General features: G+C 47.4%; 1 protein-coding gene across 1 annotated transcript in view; it reads left to right on the top strand.

Annotated features, from left to right (window-relative positions):
• Window positions 1-18,184, top strand: part of LOC115199931 (histone acetyltransferase p300) — a 30,655-nt gene extending 12,471 nt beyond the window's left edge. Inside the window, exons 11-29 of the mRNA XM_029762493.1 lie at window positions 2,059-2,136; window positions 2,269-2,354; window positions 2,524-2,676; window positions 2,785-3,279; window positions 3,558-3,788; window positions 3,951-4,143; window positions 4,434-4,552; window positions 7,024-7,263; window positions 7,435-7,523; window positions 9,108-9,188; window positions 9,731-9,787; window positions 10,097-10,174; window positions 10,457-10,524; window positions 12,030-12,180; window positions 12,423-12,683; window positions 12,870-13,035; window positions 13,168-13,335; window positions 13,584-13,748; window positions 13,837-18,184. Of these exons, the coding sequence (XP_029618353.1) occupies window positions 2,059-2,136; window positions 2,269-2,354; window positions 2,524-2,676; window positions 2,785-3,279; window positions 3,558-3,788; window positions 3,951-4,143; window positions 4,434-4,552; window positions 7,024-7,263; window positions 7,435-7,523; window positions 9,108-9,188; window positions 9,731-9,787; window positions 10,097-10,174; window positions 10,457-10,524; window positions 12,030-12,180; window positions 12,423-12,683; window positions 12,870-13,035; window positions 13,168-13,335; window positions 13,584-13,748; window positions 13,837-17,043 (6,086 nt within the window). The 3' untranslated portion in view covers window positions 17,044-18,184. The remainder of the gene's footprint in view (window positions 1-2,058; window positions 2,137-2,268; window positions 2,355-2,523; window positions 2,677-2,784; window positions 3,280-3,557; window positions 3,789-3,950; window positions 4,144-4,433; window positions 4,553-7,023; window positions 7,264-7,434; window positions 7,524-9,107; window positions 9,189-9,730; window positions 9,788-10,096; window positions 10,175-10,456; window positions 10,525-12,029; window positions 12,181-12,422; window positions 12,684-12,869; window positions 13,036-13,167; window positions 13,336-13,583; window positions 13,749-13,836) is intronic.
• The last annotated feature ends 153 nt before the right edge of the window (window positions 18,185-18,337 follow it).

Below are 18,337 nucleotides of genomic sequence, written 5' to 3'. Positions count from 1 at the left end.
TCATTTCACTGTATACAGCCGTTGTATTCGGCGCATGTGACAAATACAATTTGATGCGTGTGTAATGACAGAGTGGTTAATTCTCAGGTACTGTACCTAATAACAGAAGTTCAATGTGTTTCAGTCACATTTTCAACTCTACTGATGGTTTTGTCACAAACTGTTATTTAGACAAGTGTGCTGGTAAAGTGGACAGGGTGGGTTATATGAATAAGTACAAGATCCTTTTATTTGATCATTGGCAACCAAGCACTAATCCTCATGCCAATAACATTCAAATAATGGCCTACCATCAATTTTTTGGGTGACATTTGCATGATCACCGTGCACCACCATCTGAAGTTCGTCATAGTTGAATCTGCCTATGAACTCTTCATGCTTTTCCACGCCGTGGTGGTTTACTTCGATATGATGGTTATTATTAGAGGTTGACCGATTAATCGGCATGGCGATTTAATTAGGGACGATTTCAAGTTTTCATAACAATTGGTAATCTGCATTTTTGGACGCCGATTACATTGCGTTCCACGAGGAACCTGTGTTGCAGGCTGACCACTTGTTACGCAAGAGCAGCAAGGAGCCAATGTAAGTTGCTAGCTAGCATTAAACTTATCTTATAAAAAATAATCAATCTTCACATAATCACTAGTTGACTACACATGGTTGATGATATTACTAGGTTAACTAGCTTGTCCTGCGTTGCATATAAACAATGCGGTGCCTGTTATTTATCATTGAATCACAGCCTACTTCAACTTCATCAAACAGGTGATGATTTAACAAAAGCGCATTCGCGAAAAAACCACAATCATTGCACAAATGTCCCTAACCATAAACTTATTTTGCCTTTCTTAAAATTAATACACAGAAGTATATAATTTTTTTTAAACCTGCATATTTAGTTAAAAGAAATTCATGTTACCAGGCAATATTAACTAGGGAAATTGTGTCACTTCTCTTGCGTTCATTGCACGCAGAGTCAGGGTATATGCAACAGTTTGGGCCGTCTGGCTCGTTGCGAACTAATTTGCCAGAATTTTACATAATTATGACATAACATTGAAGGTTGTGCAATGTAACAGCAATATTTAGACTTAGGGTTGCCCCCCGTTTGATAAAATACGGAATTGTTCCGTATTTCACTGAAAGAAACGTTTTGTTTTCGGGAATGATAGTTTCTGGATTTGACCATATTAATGACCTAAGGCTCGTATTTGTGTTTATTATATTATAATTAAGTCTATGATTTGATAGAGCAGTCTGACTAAGTGGTGGAAGGCAGCAACAGGCTCGCAAGCGTTCATTCAAACTTTACTGCGTTTGCCAGCAGCTCTTAGCAATGCTTGATCACAGCGCTGTTTATGCCTATCAACTCCTGAGATTAGGCTGGCAATACTAAAGTGCCTATAAGAACATCCAATAGTCAAAGGTATATGAAATACATATGGTATAGAGAGAGAGAGAGTTGACGCATCATAATTCCTATAATGACTGCAACCTAATATTTCTTTACTGGGAATATTGAGCCACCAGCTTTCATATGTTCTGAGCAAGGAACTTAAACATTAGCTTTTTTACAAGGCACATATTGCACTTTTACTTTCTTCTCCAACACTGTTTTTGCATTATTTAAACCAAATTGAGCATGTTTCATTTATTTGAGACTAAATAGATTTTATTTATGTATTATATTAAGTTAAAATAGTGTACATTGTTCATTCCGTATTGTTGTAATTGTCATTATTTTTTATATAATAAATAAAAATCGGCAACTGCTTTTTTTTGGTCCTCCAATAATTGGTATCGTCGTTGAAGAATCATAATCGGTCGACCTCCAGTTATTATTATATCAATATTTCTGCCGCAATTGTCGCATAATCAGTTATCCACCCTTGTTGTCTAGCGTATTTTGTTTTTGGACATGAGGACATTTTACCGACACATTTCCTGTTTCTATTAGGCCGTCAGGTAGTTCATCCGCATGAAATGATTGGATGGAAACCTGGTTACTGTAGCCATAGATGCAAAGCTAATGAATGTGTTTCTCTTCACTCTCAGATGGTTCTCATGCTGACCCCTCCATGATTCGACCCACCGGACCCAATCAGATGGTGAACAGGATGCAGAACCCTGCAGGTAAGTTGTTCCTACAGTCATGCATGCTCAGCTCAGTTTGCTGCTTGGCACAACCCGAACCAGTCTGAAGGGTGGACATATAATGGTGGCTAATGTGTGTTACTGGTTTGCTCTCTCTCTCGTCTGTCTAAGGGATGAATCAGTTTGGACAAATGGGTATGCAGTCATTAGGTCAGAGGTCAACGCCTCCCCTCCCACTTGGTGGACCTCTAAATCAGGTTAGTCACCGTCTCTCATTAACAATGTCCAAATGAAGTTGGAAAGAACTGCATTCTATATTGATAGAAATTGATTATATTTCAACATTCCAATCACAGTGACTATAGAAAATAACCATGGTCTCATTAGAACAAAATTGAATAATTTATCTTGTTCGGTCTCACTCAGATGGGTATGGGGCAAACGCGGATGGGGCAGCCCAACGTGGCCCAGCTCCAGAACCAGTACCTCCCTCCTGGTCAGTTCCCTGGGTCCAGTCCTGGCCTCGGGGCTGGCACAGTCGGCATGAACCATCCAGGGCTACAAGGAGGCGTGACACAGGTAAATAGATACTGGAACCAATGCTATAAGTAAAGGGTGACAGTAAAGTAGTTGTTATAGTTGATGTTGGGTATAGACTCTAACCATCTCCTCCATGGTGTTTTCCAGCAGGCCCAGATGCCCACGCCGCCCTCGCTCCCGGTCAGCAGCCCTGCAGCCCAGCCAGGCTCAGTGGCAGGATCAGGGCCCTCCCAGGGCTCTATGGGGCCAGGCAGTGTAGGTGGGGGCCCTCCTTCCAACCTGCAACTGCCTAACTCCAACTCCTCTCAGCCCAACTCACACCCGCACTGCCCCCCCATCCGACAGAACTCCCCCTCCCCGGCACGCAGCCTCACGCCAACCCCTCATCAGACGCCGCCTGGTCAGCCAGGCTCGCAAACCCCCCAGCCTCACACGCCCAACCCGCCCCAGGTTGCCGCTCCGCTCCCACAGCAGCAGCTAGCGTCGTCACAGCCAATGGGGCAAGGAATGAACTCGGAGAAGCCCAGTCAGCTCCAGCAGCAGACAAACGGTGGTGGAGCTTCTGGAGGCCTCCAGACAGGGCAGGCTCAGTCTGTGCCTACCCAGAATGCCCATGTGCCAACCCAGCTTCCGCAAACTCCAGTGAGTAGTTTTCCCCGTAGTCTCACTAACTCAACTCCTCATGGTTGTCAGAAGTGCTGTTCTTTGGATTTCTAAGCTGATCCCTGATCTCTGGCTATACCTCCATACGTCACGTCTCTGAGATTTCCCTCGTTGCCTGGACAGACACCTTAGTCATTCTCTTGCCCTCCGTTCCTTGTTGGTCTACGTATTTGGCTGTTCACTCTTTTCACTATCTTTTTTGGCTGGTTCTGTTATTCATTTCCTTTCCGTTAACTTTTCTCTCTCTGTCCTCCCAGCTGTCTCAGAAGTCTTCTCTGACGGCAGATGGCCAGGCTTCCACTCCGGCCTCGGTGAGCAGCGTGGACCCTAGCTCCCAGCTGACCTCGTCGGACGCCCCCGCCCCAGCTGAGCCCAAGATGGAGGTGAAACAACAGGACGATGAGGATGCCGAGGACCAGGGAGAGGGGAAGGCCTCTGGGAAGATGGGCAAGGGACAGGCAGACATCAAGTCAGAGGAGAAACCTGAGGTGAGGCTTCCAGTTTTTGTAAGGCAGGGGTCCAAAAGCAAAAGACAGTGCTAGCTAGCCGGCGTGGTGAAGATTATTTTACACACAGCTAACAGATTTTATTACATTCAGGATGATGTCTGGAAATGTGTATAGGATATTGAACGTGATGTTCCCTCTCAGATTAAGAAGGAGAAGCCTTCAGGCGACGGATGCAAGGGCGAGCCTATGGACACGTCGTCATCGGCAGCAACACCGAAGATGGAGGACAGAGACAGGAAGCCAGAGGTGAAGACTGAGCCCAAAGACGAAGAGGAGAGGTCGGGGGCATCGGGCACGCACAGCTCCCCCGCCAGCGCTCAGAATAAGAGGAAAAGTAAGACCCCCACCCCTTACTCTTTCCTCTCTTCTTCATAGGAGTAATCTACCTGTCCTTATCTTCATATGCAAGCATTCCTCAACATTTGTTTCGGACCTAAGTCAGACATGGTGTATAGATCTAGGCTATGAATCTTTGAAGCTAAGTGTGTATTCAGCTGTGAACAGCCTAATCAAAAACTATTTTTCCAATCTTTCTTGCTCCTCCTTTTCCACTACTTGCACTGCCTATATCCCCACTTCCTCTCCTCTGTCGCTCCCTCTCTCCTCCTCTTTCCACTACCCCAGTCTTTAAGCCTGAGGAGCTGCGTCAGGCTCTGATGCCCACCCTGGAGGCCTTGTACCGCCAAGACCCTGAGTCTCTGCCCTTCCGCCAACCGGTGGACCCCCAGTTACTGGGAATACCCGTACGTATTCGAACTAGTAACAAAACTAACCTGGTAAGGGACTGCGCTGGCTTCCATTTTGCTTCCCTCTAAAAACGTTCTTACCGTTCTTTTTAGTTCATTTTTCTCTCATTCCTTTTTCATTTTCCTTTTTCTTTCATCCCTCTCTTCATCCTTACCACTGCCACATGTGTGAAAGAGTGGGATGAGGGAGTGACTGTTGGCTAGGGGAGTTGTAGCGATACTGTGTGTGTTAGTGAGAGAAAGCTGTCTCAATCCTGAATTTGAGTGTTATGTCTCTGCTCAGGTAGAGTATACTATACATCAAACGTAGGTCAGTTGGTTTTTACTGTAGGTTCTTGGGTAGGTGCGTGTGTGTATCTGTCTGTGTGTGTGTGTGTGTGTGTGTCAGCTCATGCTTACTTCTCTTACACCACAAAAAAAATGTACATTTTTGAAAAACTTGTTTTGCTTGTAAACCAAGTCAACAGAAATCAATAAGTCTGTCAGTAACATTTTAAGAGATGCAAATGTAAACCTTTCTGTCTGTTAGAATTTAACAAAAATATTTTGGGATTGGTTTCTACCGGTCAGTTTTGATTAAGATCAACATTTGAGAGGTGGTTTGGCCCTGGCCATGAATGTTAGACCCCTGGGCCTTGTTAATGGCGGCTTGTGTTTCTGCCTTTCATCAGACTTCAAAAGGCCTAAAATAAGCTGCCATTTTATCAGTGGCACATCACTGTTCTGCATTTAAAGTAACATGCCCTAAAGGGGAAATTTACTAGCCAAAAATGTTCATAGCCTATTACTTTCTTTAAACTGCTTTCTTTTAATTGCATTTTTTATGCTTTTACAATTCTAATTTGGATATGATTTAGCATTAAAAAAAAATCTCCCACATATGCCTATTCATCGTTCAAGCTTTCTAGACAGTTCCTCGCCAGTAATCAGTATTGTTGATTGTGAGTTATGTGAAGAGTTGTGCCAATGCCTGTATGCAGCAGTAGTGTGTCTCAGATAATGCTAATAGCTAGCAAATCAAGTATCTCAGACCTCCTATTGAACACCATTGAAGAGATACCCAGGCAATGATGTCTGGCGCTAATTACAGTAATAGTTTGTACGCCATTGAGGCTGCATGTACACAGGCAGCCCAATTCTGATCTTTTTGCACAATTATTGGCAGAGGATCTGATCGGTCAAAAGACCAATTAGTAGAAAAAGATCAGAACTATAGGCTGACTGTAAATGCAGCCTGATGGGGACTTGATATCGTATGGTCCTCACCAAAGGTTTAACTCTCCTCAAGCAGTGCTAGGGCACACTTACTCCATTCTCATAGGTCATTGGCACACTTCTCCTTAGTAACCCTCAATAGCCTCAGTGATGCACCTGACCTCAGAACACCACCTGGGTATTCAACATGGACACTCAACCAGGCTCAGGAACTGCTCAAATAACCAGCAATACCACACTTTTATGAGTGCAAAGATTTATCTATCCACAATGGGATTATCACACCTCATTTTCCAATACACTCATAGAAACAGCACTCATAGTTGTTGTAATTGAGCTCAGATGAATGGAATGCAGCATACTATGTGCCATGTGTTCATGCATCACAGGCTGTTGTGTCCTCTGTTTGTCAAAGTGAAGGGTCTCATTTCCTGTTTGTGTTTCCCTGGAGACGGAGAGAGATCCTTGGCTTTGCCCCTTTGTCTCAGTGCTCTTGGCTTTGACTGTGCCGTGTTGCCAACCTCCATGCTGCCAGTTTACCAGCGTGTGTTGTTACCGCCTGACTGTTGTTACTGCTCTGTTCACCTCAGCTTTGTACCCTGACTCATGCCCTGAAAATGCTCTCCTTCAGGAGAGTCTGTAGAGGAGAAAGCGGTTGCACTGGAACCGTCTGACTGCTTGAAAAACAAACACAAATTTAAAGTGCACAATGGGTTCTTTTCCTGTCATTTCTGATAGCTGTTGGATGTAAAAGTTGGTCTGCCTTTAGAGTACTAATCTAGCCTTGATTTGAGAAGTTTGAATTTGGGCAGAATGGGAGGGGACAAGCCTGGCCACCCCAGTGTCCTTCCTTGGCCTGTTCCCCCATTAATGTAGAAATGGTGCAAAGTTTGAGTGGTGAAGGGGAGAAGCTGTCATGTCTCTCTGTCTGCAAGTGAACCTCTCTGCAGCCGTCAACATTGTCCCCTGCACCCTCTTCTCTCCCCTGCTCTGGTTCCACCTGGATGTCCACCACAACTTCTGCTACTTCAACAATTACGATGATGATGATGATGATGATGATGATGATGATGATGATGATGATGATGATGATGATGATGATGATGATGACGACGACGACGACGACGACCATGGTCTTCTCTACCCCCCCCCCCCCCCCCCCCACATCGATTACCACACCAATCCCTTTTCCCCCACCCTCCTTTCCGGGCTGAACCGTACCCTCGCTGACACCTGGACTTGGTCCCCTCCAGGACTACTTTGACATTGTAAAGAACCCCATAGACCTGTCGACGATAAAGCGCAAGCTGGACACCGGACAGTACCAGGAGCCCTGGCAATACGTGGATGACATCTGGCTCATGTTTAACAACGCCTGGCTGTACAACCGCAAGACGTCCCGCGTCTACAAGTACTGCTCCAAGCTGGCCGAGGTGTTCGAAGCCGAAATCGACCCTGTCATGCAGGGCCTGGGCTACTGCTGCGGGAGGAAGGTGAGTGGAAGTGTGTGTAAATGGATGTGTGGAACATCAGTCATTGAAGACAGCACAGCTTTTACCTTCTCTCCTTACCACTGCGTGTTAAACATACTATCGTACAAAATAATTGGCTTCCTGGATAAGTATTTTTCAGTACATAGACTATGTCCTCTCTTATGTTTGCAGCTTGAGTTTTCCCCCCAAACTCTATGCTGCTATGGGAAACAATTATGCACCATCCCGCGCGACGCTGCTTATTTTAGCTACCAGAACAGGTAAGGGGCGGACAGAAGCACAAACAAACTCACATACTCAGACACTGAAAGGAGCAGGGTCATTCATACCCTCAAGGGTTCTCTCTCTCTCACACACACACACACACACACACACACACACACACACACACACACACACACACACACACACACACGTCATGTTTTCTGCATATTTTATATTAATCTACATTTCACACATCTTGAGCGATTGTTTTATTGTGATGTTATTGTGCATGCTGATATTCTCTGCAATATAGCATTGTTCAATCACAGATGAGTTAAGTTTTAATTTGGCTTTAAATGGTTACACCCTGCCACCATTTTCATCTTCATCCTTCACCAATTTAATTTTCACTTTTGACATTTACAAAGTGGGTTCCCTGTCTTGAGATTATTTTGAAATCTATACTTTTCCACTAGTCTACTTAGAATGCATAGAGAAATGTATTGATCAATTACAGGTAAGTAATTGAATCAAACTGATAATGGATAGATAATTCCTTTTGGACACAGTACTTCAAATAAGACTCAGGGTGATATTGCTGCACAGCTGCAGTGAACACTTTGATCTGCAGAACATTTCATTGAACAAAGCTGTGGAGATGATTGGCTTGAGTAATTTCACCGTCAAGACAATCACTATAGTGTAGTTACGTTAGGGCAACATGGTATTAACAAACTCGCTACATGTATGATAATTCCTCTCCAACACAAGAAAGGGACCCTCTTTATAAATGGAGCAAAGGGATGATGGGTCGCTGTTGCACTACCACTTGCTTTTCCTCATCCACTCTGTTTTTTGAGCCCCCACCCACTTTTTGTTACTGTGTTAACTTAAAGGGATACATTGGGATTTTTGCAGATGAACTTGTGGATACCATTTTATGTTTGTCCAGTATGAAGGAAGTTGGAGGTAGTTTCATGAGGTAATGCTAACTAGCATTAGCACAATTACCCATAGTCTTCCAGTCATTGCGCTAACGCTAGTTAGCAATTGCGCTAGTTAACTTCCTTAAAACCGCACTGAGTCATAAAAATATCCACGAGTTCATCGGACTCTGGGGAAGTAGATAAAGGGCCTCACTCCCAAAATCTCGGAGTATCCCTTTAATGATGTTTTTGTCAACTGACTGTCTGTGACACTAATCTGTGCTTTGCATTGGATCTCTGTCCTCGTTGGATGTTATGTTTTCCACGTCCCTCACTCTTCCCATCCTATTCATCCCTCCATCGTCCTCGTCTGACCTGTAACGATTTATTTCACGCTTTTTTAATATTCATTTTGCCCTCCCTTCCCCCATCTCTTCCCTTCTCTCCCTCCTTTTTTAACGCTTGTGATGTCTGCATTGGCCTGCTTTGGTGTGACCAATCATCCACTCCAAAATGTAACTGCAAAATCAAAACACCTGCCCACACAAAAACCCTGCATCATGATTGGCTGCTACCTGGCGACGACCTTGCCCTCTGCTCTTCTCCTGGCCTGCCCTGCCCTGATTGGTGACTGCTTCCTCGTGCCTTCTCTGTGATTGGCTGTGCGGTTGGCGAACGGTGTAGTTCACCACAATTTGGGCTTCTTGCTGACAGGTACCACTTCTGTGAGAAGTGTTTCAACGAAATCCAGGGCGAGTGCGTGTCCCTGGGGGATGATCCTTCTCAGCCTCAGACGTGAGTACCAGCCTCCCCACCCCTCCTAAAACCCCCACCATGTTAATACTGACATGGTTCTTCTATTGCTCATTTTGATGACATGTAAATATTGTTTGGTTCCTTTGATTTATACATACTCTATCAATGCGATTGAGAAATGTTTCATCTCTTCAATGGGACTTCTCTTTCTCCCCATCACTGAATACCTTCTCAGTCTCTCCCTTAGTGAAATAGTCAACTTTTTAAAAATAAAATGTATTTCTCTCTCCTCTACCTCTTAAGGCAGCAGTTCACCTCAACTGCCGTCTCCATCCTTTTACTTGATTTCTGCCTCTTCTCAGCTAAACCCCAACATACTGAGGGCTCCTAATGTTCCAGAAGTGTTAGATGATGTTTTCAAAATGGCTGAATCCTAGCCTGTATACAGCCAGAGCCTGCTCTTATTGCTTGTGACTTTTCTTTATGGCTGTAATATAGTACGTTGCATTTCTGGCCCAGTGATTGGATTGAGTCTGTTCTTACCTCCCACACTCCTGGGCCTCTCTCCCTCCTCTTCACAGGTCCATCAGCAAAGATCAGTTTCAGAGGAAGAAGAATGACACGCTCGACCCAGAATGGTACCAACTCTTTTTTTTTTTTTTTTCCCCCCTTTACATTTGGTCTGTACTTGGTCTCAAACCATATGTTTTCCATGTGGTACATTTGCATAAACTTTAGATACTGTGAAATATTTGTTAACTGTAATATTTAATCTTTACTGTGTTTTAGTCAGTTACTCCAGGGCCTGTTTAGGTTATCGTCAAGGCTTTTGTGTTTGAAATGTTCTGCTAGTTGAAACTCCTGTTGAGAAAATAATGACTTTCCGTGTGTGACACATGGTATCAATAACCCGTGACTCTCTCTGTCCACCTCTCTCTTTTCTGTAGGCTTGTGGAATGTACCGACTGCGGGCGTAAAATGCACCAAATCTGTGTCCTGCATAATGACACCATATGGCCAGCAGGGTGAGCCAACTTGCGTACACATTCTGTACATCTTATGTTAATGCAACTGTTAGAACTGTGAAACTGCCCATTTTATTCCAAGGTGCAGTTCCAGGTTCAATCTTACTGTGGTTGTGTTTGCCATCATGACCCTCAGCAATACCTTACATCATTCATTGCTGCCAACTTACACAGTAGGGCAAAGAAGTGAAGCTGAAGGCCACTGAGATATGATTAATAACAAATGCATGTATGATGTATTTGAAGTAATGAAAGAAAGCGTGCTCCTTTTCCTCTCCACAGCTTTGTATGTGACAGCTGCCTTAAGAAGGCCAATAAGACGCGGAAAGAGAACAAATACGCGGCCAGAAGTAAGTGGAGTAAGTGACAAACGGGGGGCGCTCATCTACCGTCATCTTCATCGGGGTGTCAGTCTGTCTCCCCTACCCTCTCCAGTCACTCAGCTGTTTCTTTTCGGTGTTCTCTTTATCCCTCTTCTCCTCTGGTGCTGTCACTGACACATACTCATTCCCTAAACGCACATCCCACAAGTATAACACCATACTTTCATGTGAAGAGCAAACACACAATTGACTTTTTCCCCCTTCAAATCTTTGTTTAAATTTATGATTTGATGCACTGTGTTTTCCAAATAATTTTCTTCTTTCCTCTGAGGCAGTCTGGTTTAATTCCCTACGCCCTGATACACTACTCGAGAGGACGAGTGTTCCAGTTAACACACATTCTACCTTTTTCCATGACCCAACCCTTTTGTATCTCCCTCCCTCCCCAATGAAAATGTTATATGTAACCAACCCTATTTTTTTATTTCAGAAGCCAGTCCTCAGACACTAGTTGCCGCTGCCAGTCTGCTGCAGCTTTGTGGTTCGAGTTCACTCTTATCCCAAGCCTGTACACACTGAAGGCCATGGCAAAAACATGGTTATTTAGGGGTTCTCGGTTTATAGTTTGCTGTTTTTAAGGTTTGTGGGTCACTGAGGCAGTCATGGACTTTTCTTTTTTTTATCTTGTTGGAGCCTTATTTATGTCCTTTCACAAATCTTTTTTTCCTCAGTGGGTGTCCACTGTCCCGAAATCTAGTTGAAATCATATTTTGGGTTAAAAAAAATCAGTTTGCGATGGCATCGATACTCACGCTTTTTCCCCAACTTTTTGACAGTTGTCCAGTTTTTGCGTGCCTACAATCCTTCCACGTGTGGAAATTCTTACCTCCCCCATCCCATTCTCCACACCCTCAATGAAGGCAGAGTTTTTAGGGAGCCACAGTTAGGCGAGCGGGAGTGCGCATTAATAGGACCAACTGGCCTAGACTCATACAACGATCTCAATGAAATATGTCTTAAATGGAAGAGGGGGAAATGTCCTTATATGGTGTCAGATCCAGTTTACACCTTGTCATCTCTTCTGATTTATTGAGTGTTCAGAGCAGAGGATTAGTCCAAGTCTCAGATATGCTGTTAGTTGCCAAATTGACAACACTATCAGGGCATTTTAGACATTGATTGACAAAGTGCCTCAGACTGACTCCAGAGTACTCTGAAACACAGTAGAAGCAGTCAGTGGTTGAATTTATGCTTCTGACTTGCCCTTTTTATAAACTTTTTTTTTTTAACTGTCAAGATTAGAGCCCAGTGGTTCTTCCGTCTTTAATATCACCAGTGAAGTTCTCTGCTGAGATACTAAACAGACATAACACCCCCCCCCCCCCAGACTGGGTTGGCTTTTACTGAAACCATGTAACCTTTCCGCTAATTGCTATCACCCATTTCCTCTCTTCCTTCTGTCCTCCATCGTTCCTCCTCTATTTCTCCCACCCTCTCACATTCTCTTCTATTTCCATACTTAATTTTCACAGGGCTCCCCCAAACTAAGTTGGGCAGCTTCCTAGAGGGGCGAGTGAATGACTACCTCAGGCGGCAGAACCATCCAGAGTCTGGTGATGTCACTATCCGTGTGGTCCATGTCTCCGACAAGGTGGTGGAGGTCAAGCCAGGCATGAAGTCCAGGTGAGAGTCTTGAGGGCACAGTGGGGTAGTGATTCTTTAATATGGAGTCAAATACAGACTACCAAGGAAGATGTCAAATTGATCCTAGTGTCAATGGACTCAAGGTTCATGTGGGCTTTCAATTAGTCCCATTTGTGGACTAGAGTTGAGACTTATCCTAATGTTATCTGTTCTCGTGGGACAGCGCCTATACAGTGTTTGTGTGGGTGTGTCTACTTACGCTCTCCTTTTAACTGATACAGGTTTGTGGACACCGGGGAGATGTCCGAGTCCTTTCCCTACAGGACGAAGGCGCTGTTTGCGTTCGAGGACATAGACGGGGCTGACGTCTGCTTCTTCGGCATGCATGTGCAGGAGTACGGTTCAGACAGCCCTCCGCCCAACCAGAGACGTGTGTATATCTCTTACCTGGACAGCGTGCACTTCTTCCAACCTCGACACCTCCGCACAGGCGTCTACCATGAGATACTCATAGGGTACCTGGAGTACGTCAAGAAGTTGGGGTAAGAGACAAGGCCCTTTTTTTTACTAAGCTCAACCTATTAGTGGGTATAGATTCCTGAGAACACGACTTGACCTCATCACTCTAAACATAGTGTAATGATATGTACTAAATGTCTAAAGGGTCTGTTGCCGATTTCATTCTACTTTGCTGGTCTGATTCTTCAACCCTTCCTCTCCCATGGCAGGTTTACAACAGGGCACATCTGGGCTTGTCCCCCAAGTGAAGGGGACGACTACATCTTCCACTGTCATCCTGTGGACCAGAAGATCCCCAAGCCCAAGCGCCTACAGGAGTGGTACAAGAAGATGCTGGACAAGGCCGTAGCTGAGCGCATTGTGCATGACTACAAGGTGACTACAATCATTTTTGTTTTGTCAGACATTGCACAGGCTGTGCCAGGCAAATCCAACTGCTTTCTTCTATGAGGTAATTGTATGCATGGAGCCCCCCCTTTGACATATCTTATTCATGCTCTGTTTCAGGACGTCTTCAAGCAGGCCACAGAGGACCGTCTCACCAGTGCCAACGAGCTACCATACTTTGAGGGGGACTTCTGGCCCAATGTGCTGGAGGAGAGCATCAAGGAGCTGGAGCAGGAGGAGGAGGAGAGGAAGAGGGAGGAGAACAGCACCTCCAGCGAGAGCGTAGATGTGAGTGTAAGGACTTCAATACAACAGGAGAGAGGAGTGTTTTTGTGGATATGTTACAGGATCTGGGGTGTGGGATATTGGTTGTTGGTCCTCAATAATAACATGATAGGAGTAGCTGTTGTTAAAAAGTATTGCTTCGAGGATAGATACTGAACCATTGCTAATTGGGTCAATTTCGAGGCTGCTTCAGATTCAGTGCTTTAATGGAATGTATTGGTCGATTCTAATCTGGTTTTCTCCACACACAGGCCCCGAAAAGTGACAGCAAGAATGCCAAAAAGAAGAACAGTAAGAAGACGAGCAAGAACAAGAACAGCAGCCTGATCCGAGCCAATAAGAAGAAACCAGGGATGCCCAGTGTGTCCAATGACCTCTCCCAGAAGCTCTACGCTTGTATGGAGAAACACAAGGAGGTATTTGATGCTGTCGCCATCTTCTAAATAAAGCCACACACACACATACTCTCAGTCCCAGTGCTCATCCTTTATCTGCCTCCTGCAGGTGTTCTTTGTGATCCGTCTCATTGCCGGCCCCACTGCCAACTCCCTGCCCCCCATCACGGACCCGGACCCCCTAATGGCCTGCGACCTGATGGATGGGCGTGACGCCTTCCTGACGCTGGCCCGGGACAAGCACCTGGAGTTCTCCTCCCTGAGGAGAGCCAAGTGGAGCTCCATGTGCATGCTGGTGGAGCTACACAATCAAAGCCAGGACCGCTTCGTCTACACCTGCAACGAGTGCAAGGCAAGCGTGGAGACACGCTTCCACTGCACCGTCTGCGAGGACTACGACCTGTGTATCACCTGCTATAACACTAAGGGCCATGAACACAAGATGGAGAAGCTGGGCCTGGGCCTGGACGACGAGAGCAACAACGCCGCGGCCGCTGCCACTCAGAGCCCCGGGGACTCCCGCCGCCTCAGCATTCAGCGCTGCATCCAGTCCCTGGTCCATGCCTGCCAATGCCGCAATGCCAACTGCTCCCTGCCGTCCTGCCAGAAGATGAAGCGTGTGGTACAGCACACCAAGGGATGCAAGCGCAAGACCAACGGTGGCTGCCCCATTTGCAAGCAACTCATCGCCCTGTGCTGCTACCACGCCAAGCACTGCCAGGAGAACAAGTGCCCCGTACCCTTCTGCCTCAACATCAAGCACAAGCTCCGCCAGCAGCAACTCCAGCACCGCCTCCAGCAGGCTCAGATGCTTCGGAGAAGGATGGCCAGCATGCAGAGGGTGGGTCAGCCTGCCTGCGGTGGAGGACCTCCTGGGGGGCTGCCATCACCAGGTAACAATGGCACCACAGCCCCCAGTACACCCACATCAGGAGGCACCCAGCCCCCAACACCACAGACACCCACCCAGCCCAACATGCCTCCTGGGCCCCAGCCAGGGATGGGTGGTGGAGGAACTTTGCAGCAGCAGCAAGGTGGGATGCCTCAGCAGCACCACCAGCTTCACCACCAGTTCCAGCAAATGCCTGGAGGGGGGATGATGAACTCCCCCCAGCAACAGCAGATGGTTCCTCAGGTCCAGCAGCAGTCCCAGGCCTCAAACCCCCAACAGCTCCAGCAACACCCCAACAGCCTGCCCCCTTACACCAATAGGCCTCCAGGCTCCTCACCGCACCCTCAGTCCCAAGGCAAACCGGGCCTGGGACCAGCCACACCACCGCAGCAGCAACCACCTCAACAGCAGCCCAACCCTGGCCAGCCTTCTATGCCCCAGCAGCAGCAGCAACCTCCTTCAGGGCCTCCTCCAGCAGCTGTGGAGATCGCCATGAAGATTCAACAAGTGGCAGACGCCCAAAGGAAGATGGCCCTGCAGAGGCAGGCGGCGCAGGCAGCTGGCATGATGCCTCCGCACCCTCACCACCAACAGCCCCAGGGTCAGATGGGCATGGCCCACCCTGGGGTGGGCATGGTGGGGGCCCAGGGGCTGCCTCCCCATGCTCAGGCAGCTCAGGCTGCTGCCAGGGCTCACATGGAGCAGCAACAACAACAGCAGCAGCAGCAGCAGGGTCCTCCAGGTATGATGGTGGGCCCTGGCCCCATGCAGCCCCAGCAGCCTAATCCCCAGGGTCAGCTGCCTCCACAGGTGCAGCAGCAGAGGGTTGGTCCCCCGCTTCAGAACCCCCAGCAACAGTGGGCTGGCCAGGGAATGCCACCCCAGCAGAGACAAGCCATGATGGGACATCCAGGCATGGTGGCGCCTCAGCAGCAACAACCGCAGCAAATGCAACAGCGGCAGCAGGCTCAGGGACCTGGTGGGTTGATTGGTATGGTGCAGCAAGGTGGTGCAGCTGGGGGTGGGAACCTCCCGCAGGCTGCCCTTCAGGAACTGCTGCGTACCCTTCGCTCCCCCAGCTCACCCGAGCAGCAACAACAGGTGCTCAACATCCTCCGCTCAAACCCTCAGCTAATGGCTGCCTTTATCAAGCAGAGAGCCTCCAAGTATAAGGGGGGCCCAGGACCCCCGGGAGCCCCTGGCGGGCCAGGTCCAGGCAGAGTTCCAGGAGGTATGGGTGGCCAACAGGTCAATGTGAATGCTGTGGCTAGTCAGCCAGGTATGCACATGGGTCAGGGAGTCAACATGCCCACCATGACCCAGCTACAGCAAGTACAGCAGCTACAACAGCAGCAGCAGCAACAACCGCAGCAGCAGCGTCCTATGCTTAGTAGTTTGCAGCAGCAACAGGTGGCAGCACTTCAGCAGCATCAACAGCAGCAGCATCAGCAAGGAGGGATGCCAGGCCAGCAGGCACCTAACATGGCCAACATAAACCCCCAGTTCAGAGAGCTCCTTATGAGGAGGCATCTCCAACTACAACAACAACAACAGCAGCAGCAACAGCAGCAGCAGCAGCAACAGATTGGGAACCATACCCAGTTCCAACAGCAGGGCTACATGGGCCAGCCGGGCATGGCCCCCCAGCAGCCTGGTCAGGGCCAGTCTGGACTGCAGCAGCAGCCTGGAGCCCAGCCAGGGCAGCAGCAGCAGGGTTACCCCAGCACGGTGGCCCAGCAGCAAGCTGCTGCAGTGCTCCAGCAGAGGCTCCAGCATCAGCACCAACTCCAGATGCAGCAACAACAACACCAGAATGCCATGTCGGGCCACCAGGGGGCTGAGGGGGGTCCGGGTACTGGAGTAGGCGGCCCCCCACAGCAGCCCCCGCAGGGCACCCCCCAGCCGCAGTCCTCCCAGGCTCTGCTCCAGCAGGCACTGCACCAGAGGCTGCTTCAACAGCAGCAGCACCTGGGTGGGGGCTCTCCGGCCCAGCACAGCAGCCCCATGAGCCCCCAGCAGCAGATGGCCCAGTCCCCTCACCTGCAGGGCCAGACGCTGTCCACGTCCCTCAGCAACCAAGTGCGCTCGCCCCAGCCCTCCCCGCGACCCCAGTCCCAGCCATCACACTCTAGCCCCTCCCCGCGCATGCAGCCCCAGCCTTCCCCTCATCATATCTCCCCACAGACCCAGACAGGCTCCCCGCACCCAGGCCAGCTAACCCAGCACCACCCTGGTATGGTGGTCCCCTCTCAACAGCCGCCTCAGCAGCAGAACTCAATGGACCAGTTTGGGCCAGACCAGAATGCCATGCTGTCTCAACTCAGTGGGATGGGTGGTCTCCATGGGCCTGGAGGACCTGACATGCTGTCTGGGAACAGCCAGGACCTTGGGCAGAACATTAATCATAACACTTTAGACATGTAGCCTCGCCGTGCTTTCGGGACTGCACCTGGGACAGTTAGCCTTTCTTTTCTTTTTTTACTATTAATATTATTTAATGTTTTCAATAAAAAATACATTGAAGTGAACTTCCTATGGGAGATGCAACTATAAATCAACACGTCGATTAATAAATGAATGGTAAGTTATTGCTGTTAATATATTTTTTGCCAATTGTGTACAAATAGGGGGATGGTATCTCCCTTAGAGAATACGACGCAGGTAATATTTTTGGGGTTTGGGAGTATTTGCCTTTTTAAGAAATGTTTAAGATTTTAAAAATTTTGAAAAATGTAAGCGCAAATAATTTAATGCAATGGACTTATTGTAATTTCTCCATAAATCAGTCTTATCAGTTTAGCAGAGTGATTTGGATTAATATTATTATAAATCCAAACATCATGCATATCTTTCTTTTTAAAAGTTTGGGTTTACTTTATTTATTTTTGTTTTTTGGCGGTTTGTTGGCATATACCCTAAGACTGCTACAATTCACATAGAATATATTTTTGTTATTGAAATGGGGGTGGGTTATTTCATTTCACTGATGTCTGGGTTGGGCTTTCAATCTGGAATAAAATGAGTTTGTGGTTGAGGGCCTGCTGCAAGTTTCAGTGGCCAATGGCGACTACATTTGAAATGCCTAACCATTGGACATCAATACTGGAAGGGCCAGCCCTCTCACTGAACACACACGCCCTCCCTCACCCTCGAATGTGTGAGCACTCCTGTAAGACAGTATTGGAGGTGGGGGGGCACATACCTATATGCCTGTAAAGTTTAGAGTACATGAGGTATTGGGGGGGGGTCTGCCAGTGTATAGGACATTACTGTTCTTGTAAAACAGAGGGAATGGATCCAAATGAACTGTGCTGCATAGAACTGAGGAAGGGGAGAGACGTGACCAGTCGCTCTCTACCTCACCCTTACTTTTCCCTCTGGACTTGAGCCCAATGCACTGGTCCCCTTCTCCTGCCCCAGAATAATTGCTGTCCCTCCCAACCCCAATTTATCTTTCTGCTCAGAACTTTGAGAGTTTAATTTAATATTTTTTACTGTACAAAGAACTGTGGACTCAAATACTGTTTTTTTTTATAATAAAATGTGCTGAATATTTTTGCTTGTAGCTAGTCAAATGAGTGGTTTTTATTTTGGGGGGTGGGGGGATCGACCTAAATACATGGTTCCCTGAGGAGACTGACCCTTAGTGGTGATAAAAGGAGGCACAAGTTGCTGCAAATGCATTTCCAAAACAGCTACTAAAATGGACCAGCGAGGA

Source organism: Salmo trutta, chromosome 1 (assembly GCF_901001165.1).
Source record: "Salmo trutta chromosome 1, fSalTru1.1, whole genome shotgun sequence".
NCBI lineage: Eukaryota > Metazoa > Chordata > Actinopteri > Salmoniformes > Salmonidae > Salmo > Salmo trutta.
The sequence above is the reverse complement of the archived record's forward strand: the minus strand, read 5'-3'. Positions and strand labels throughout refer to the sequence as shown.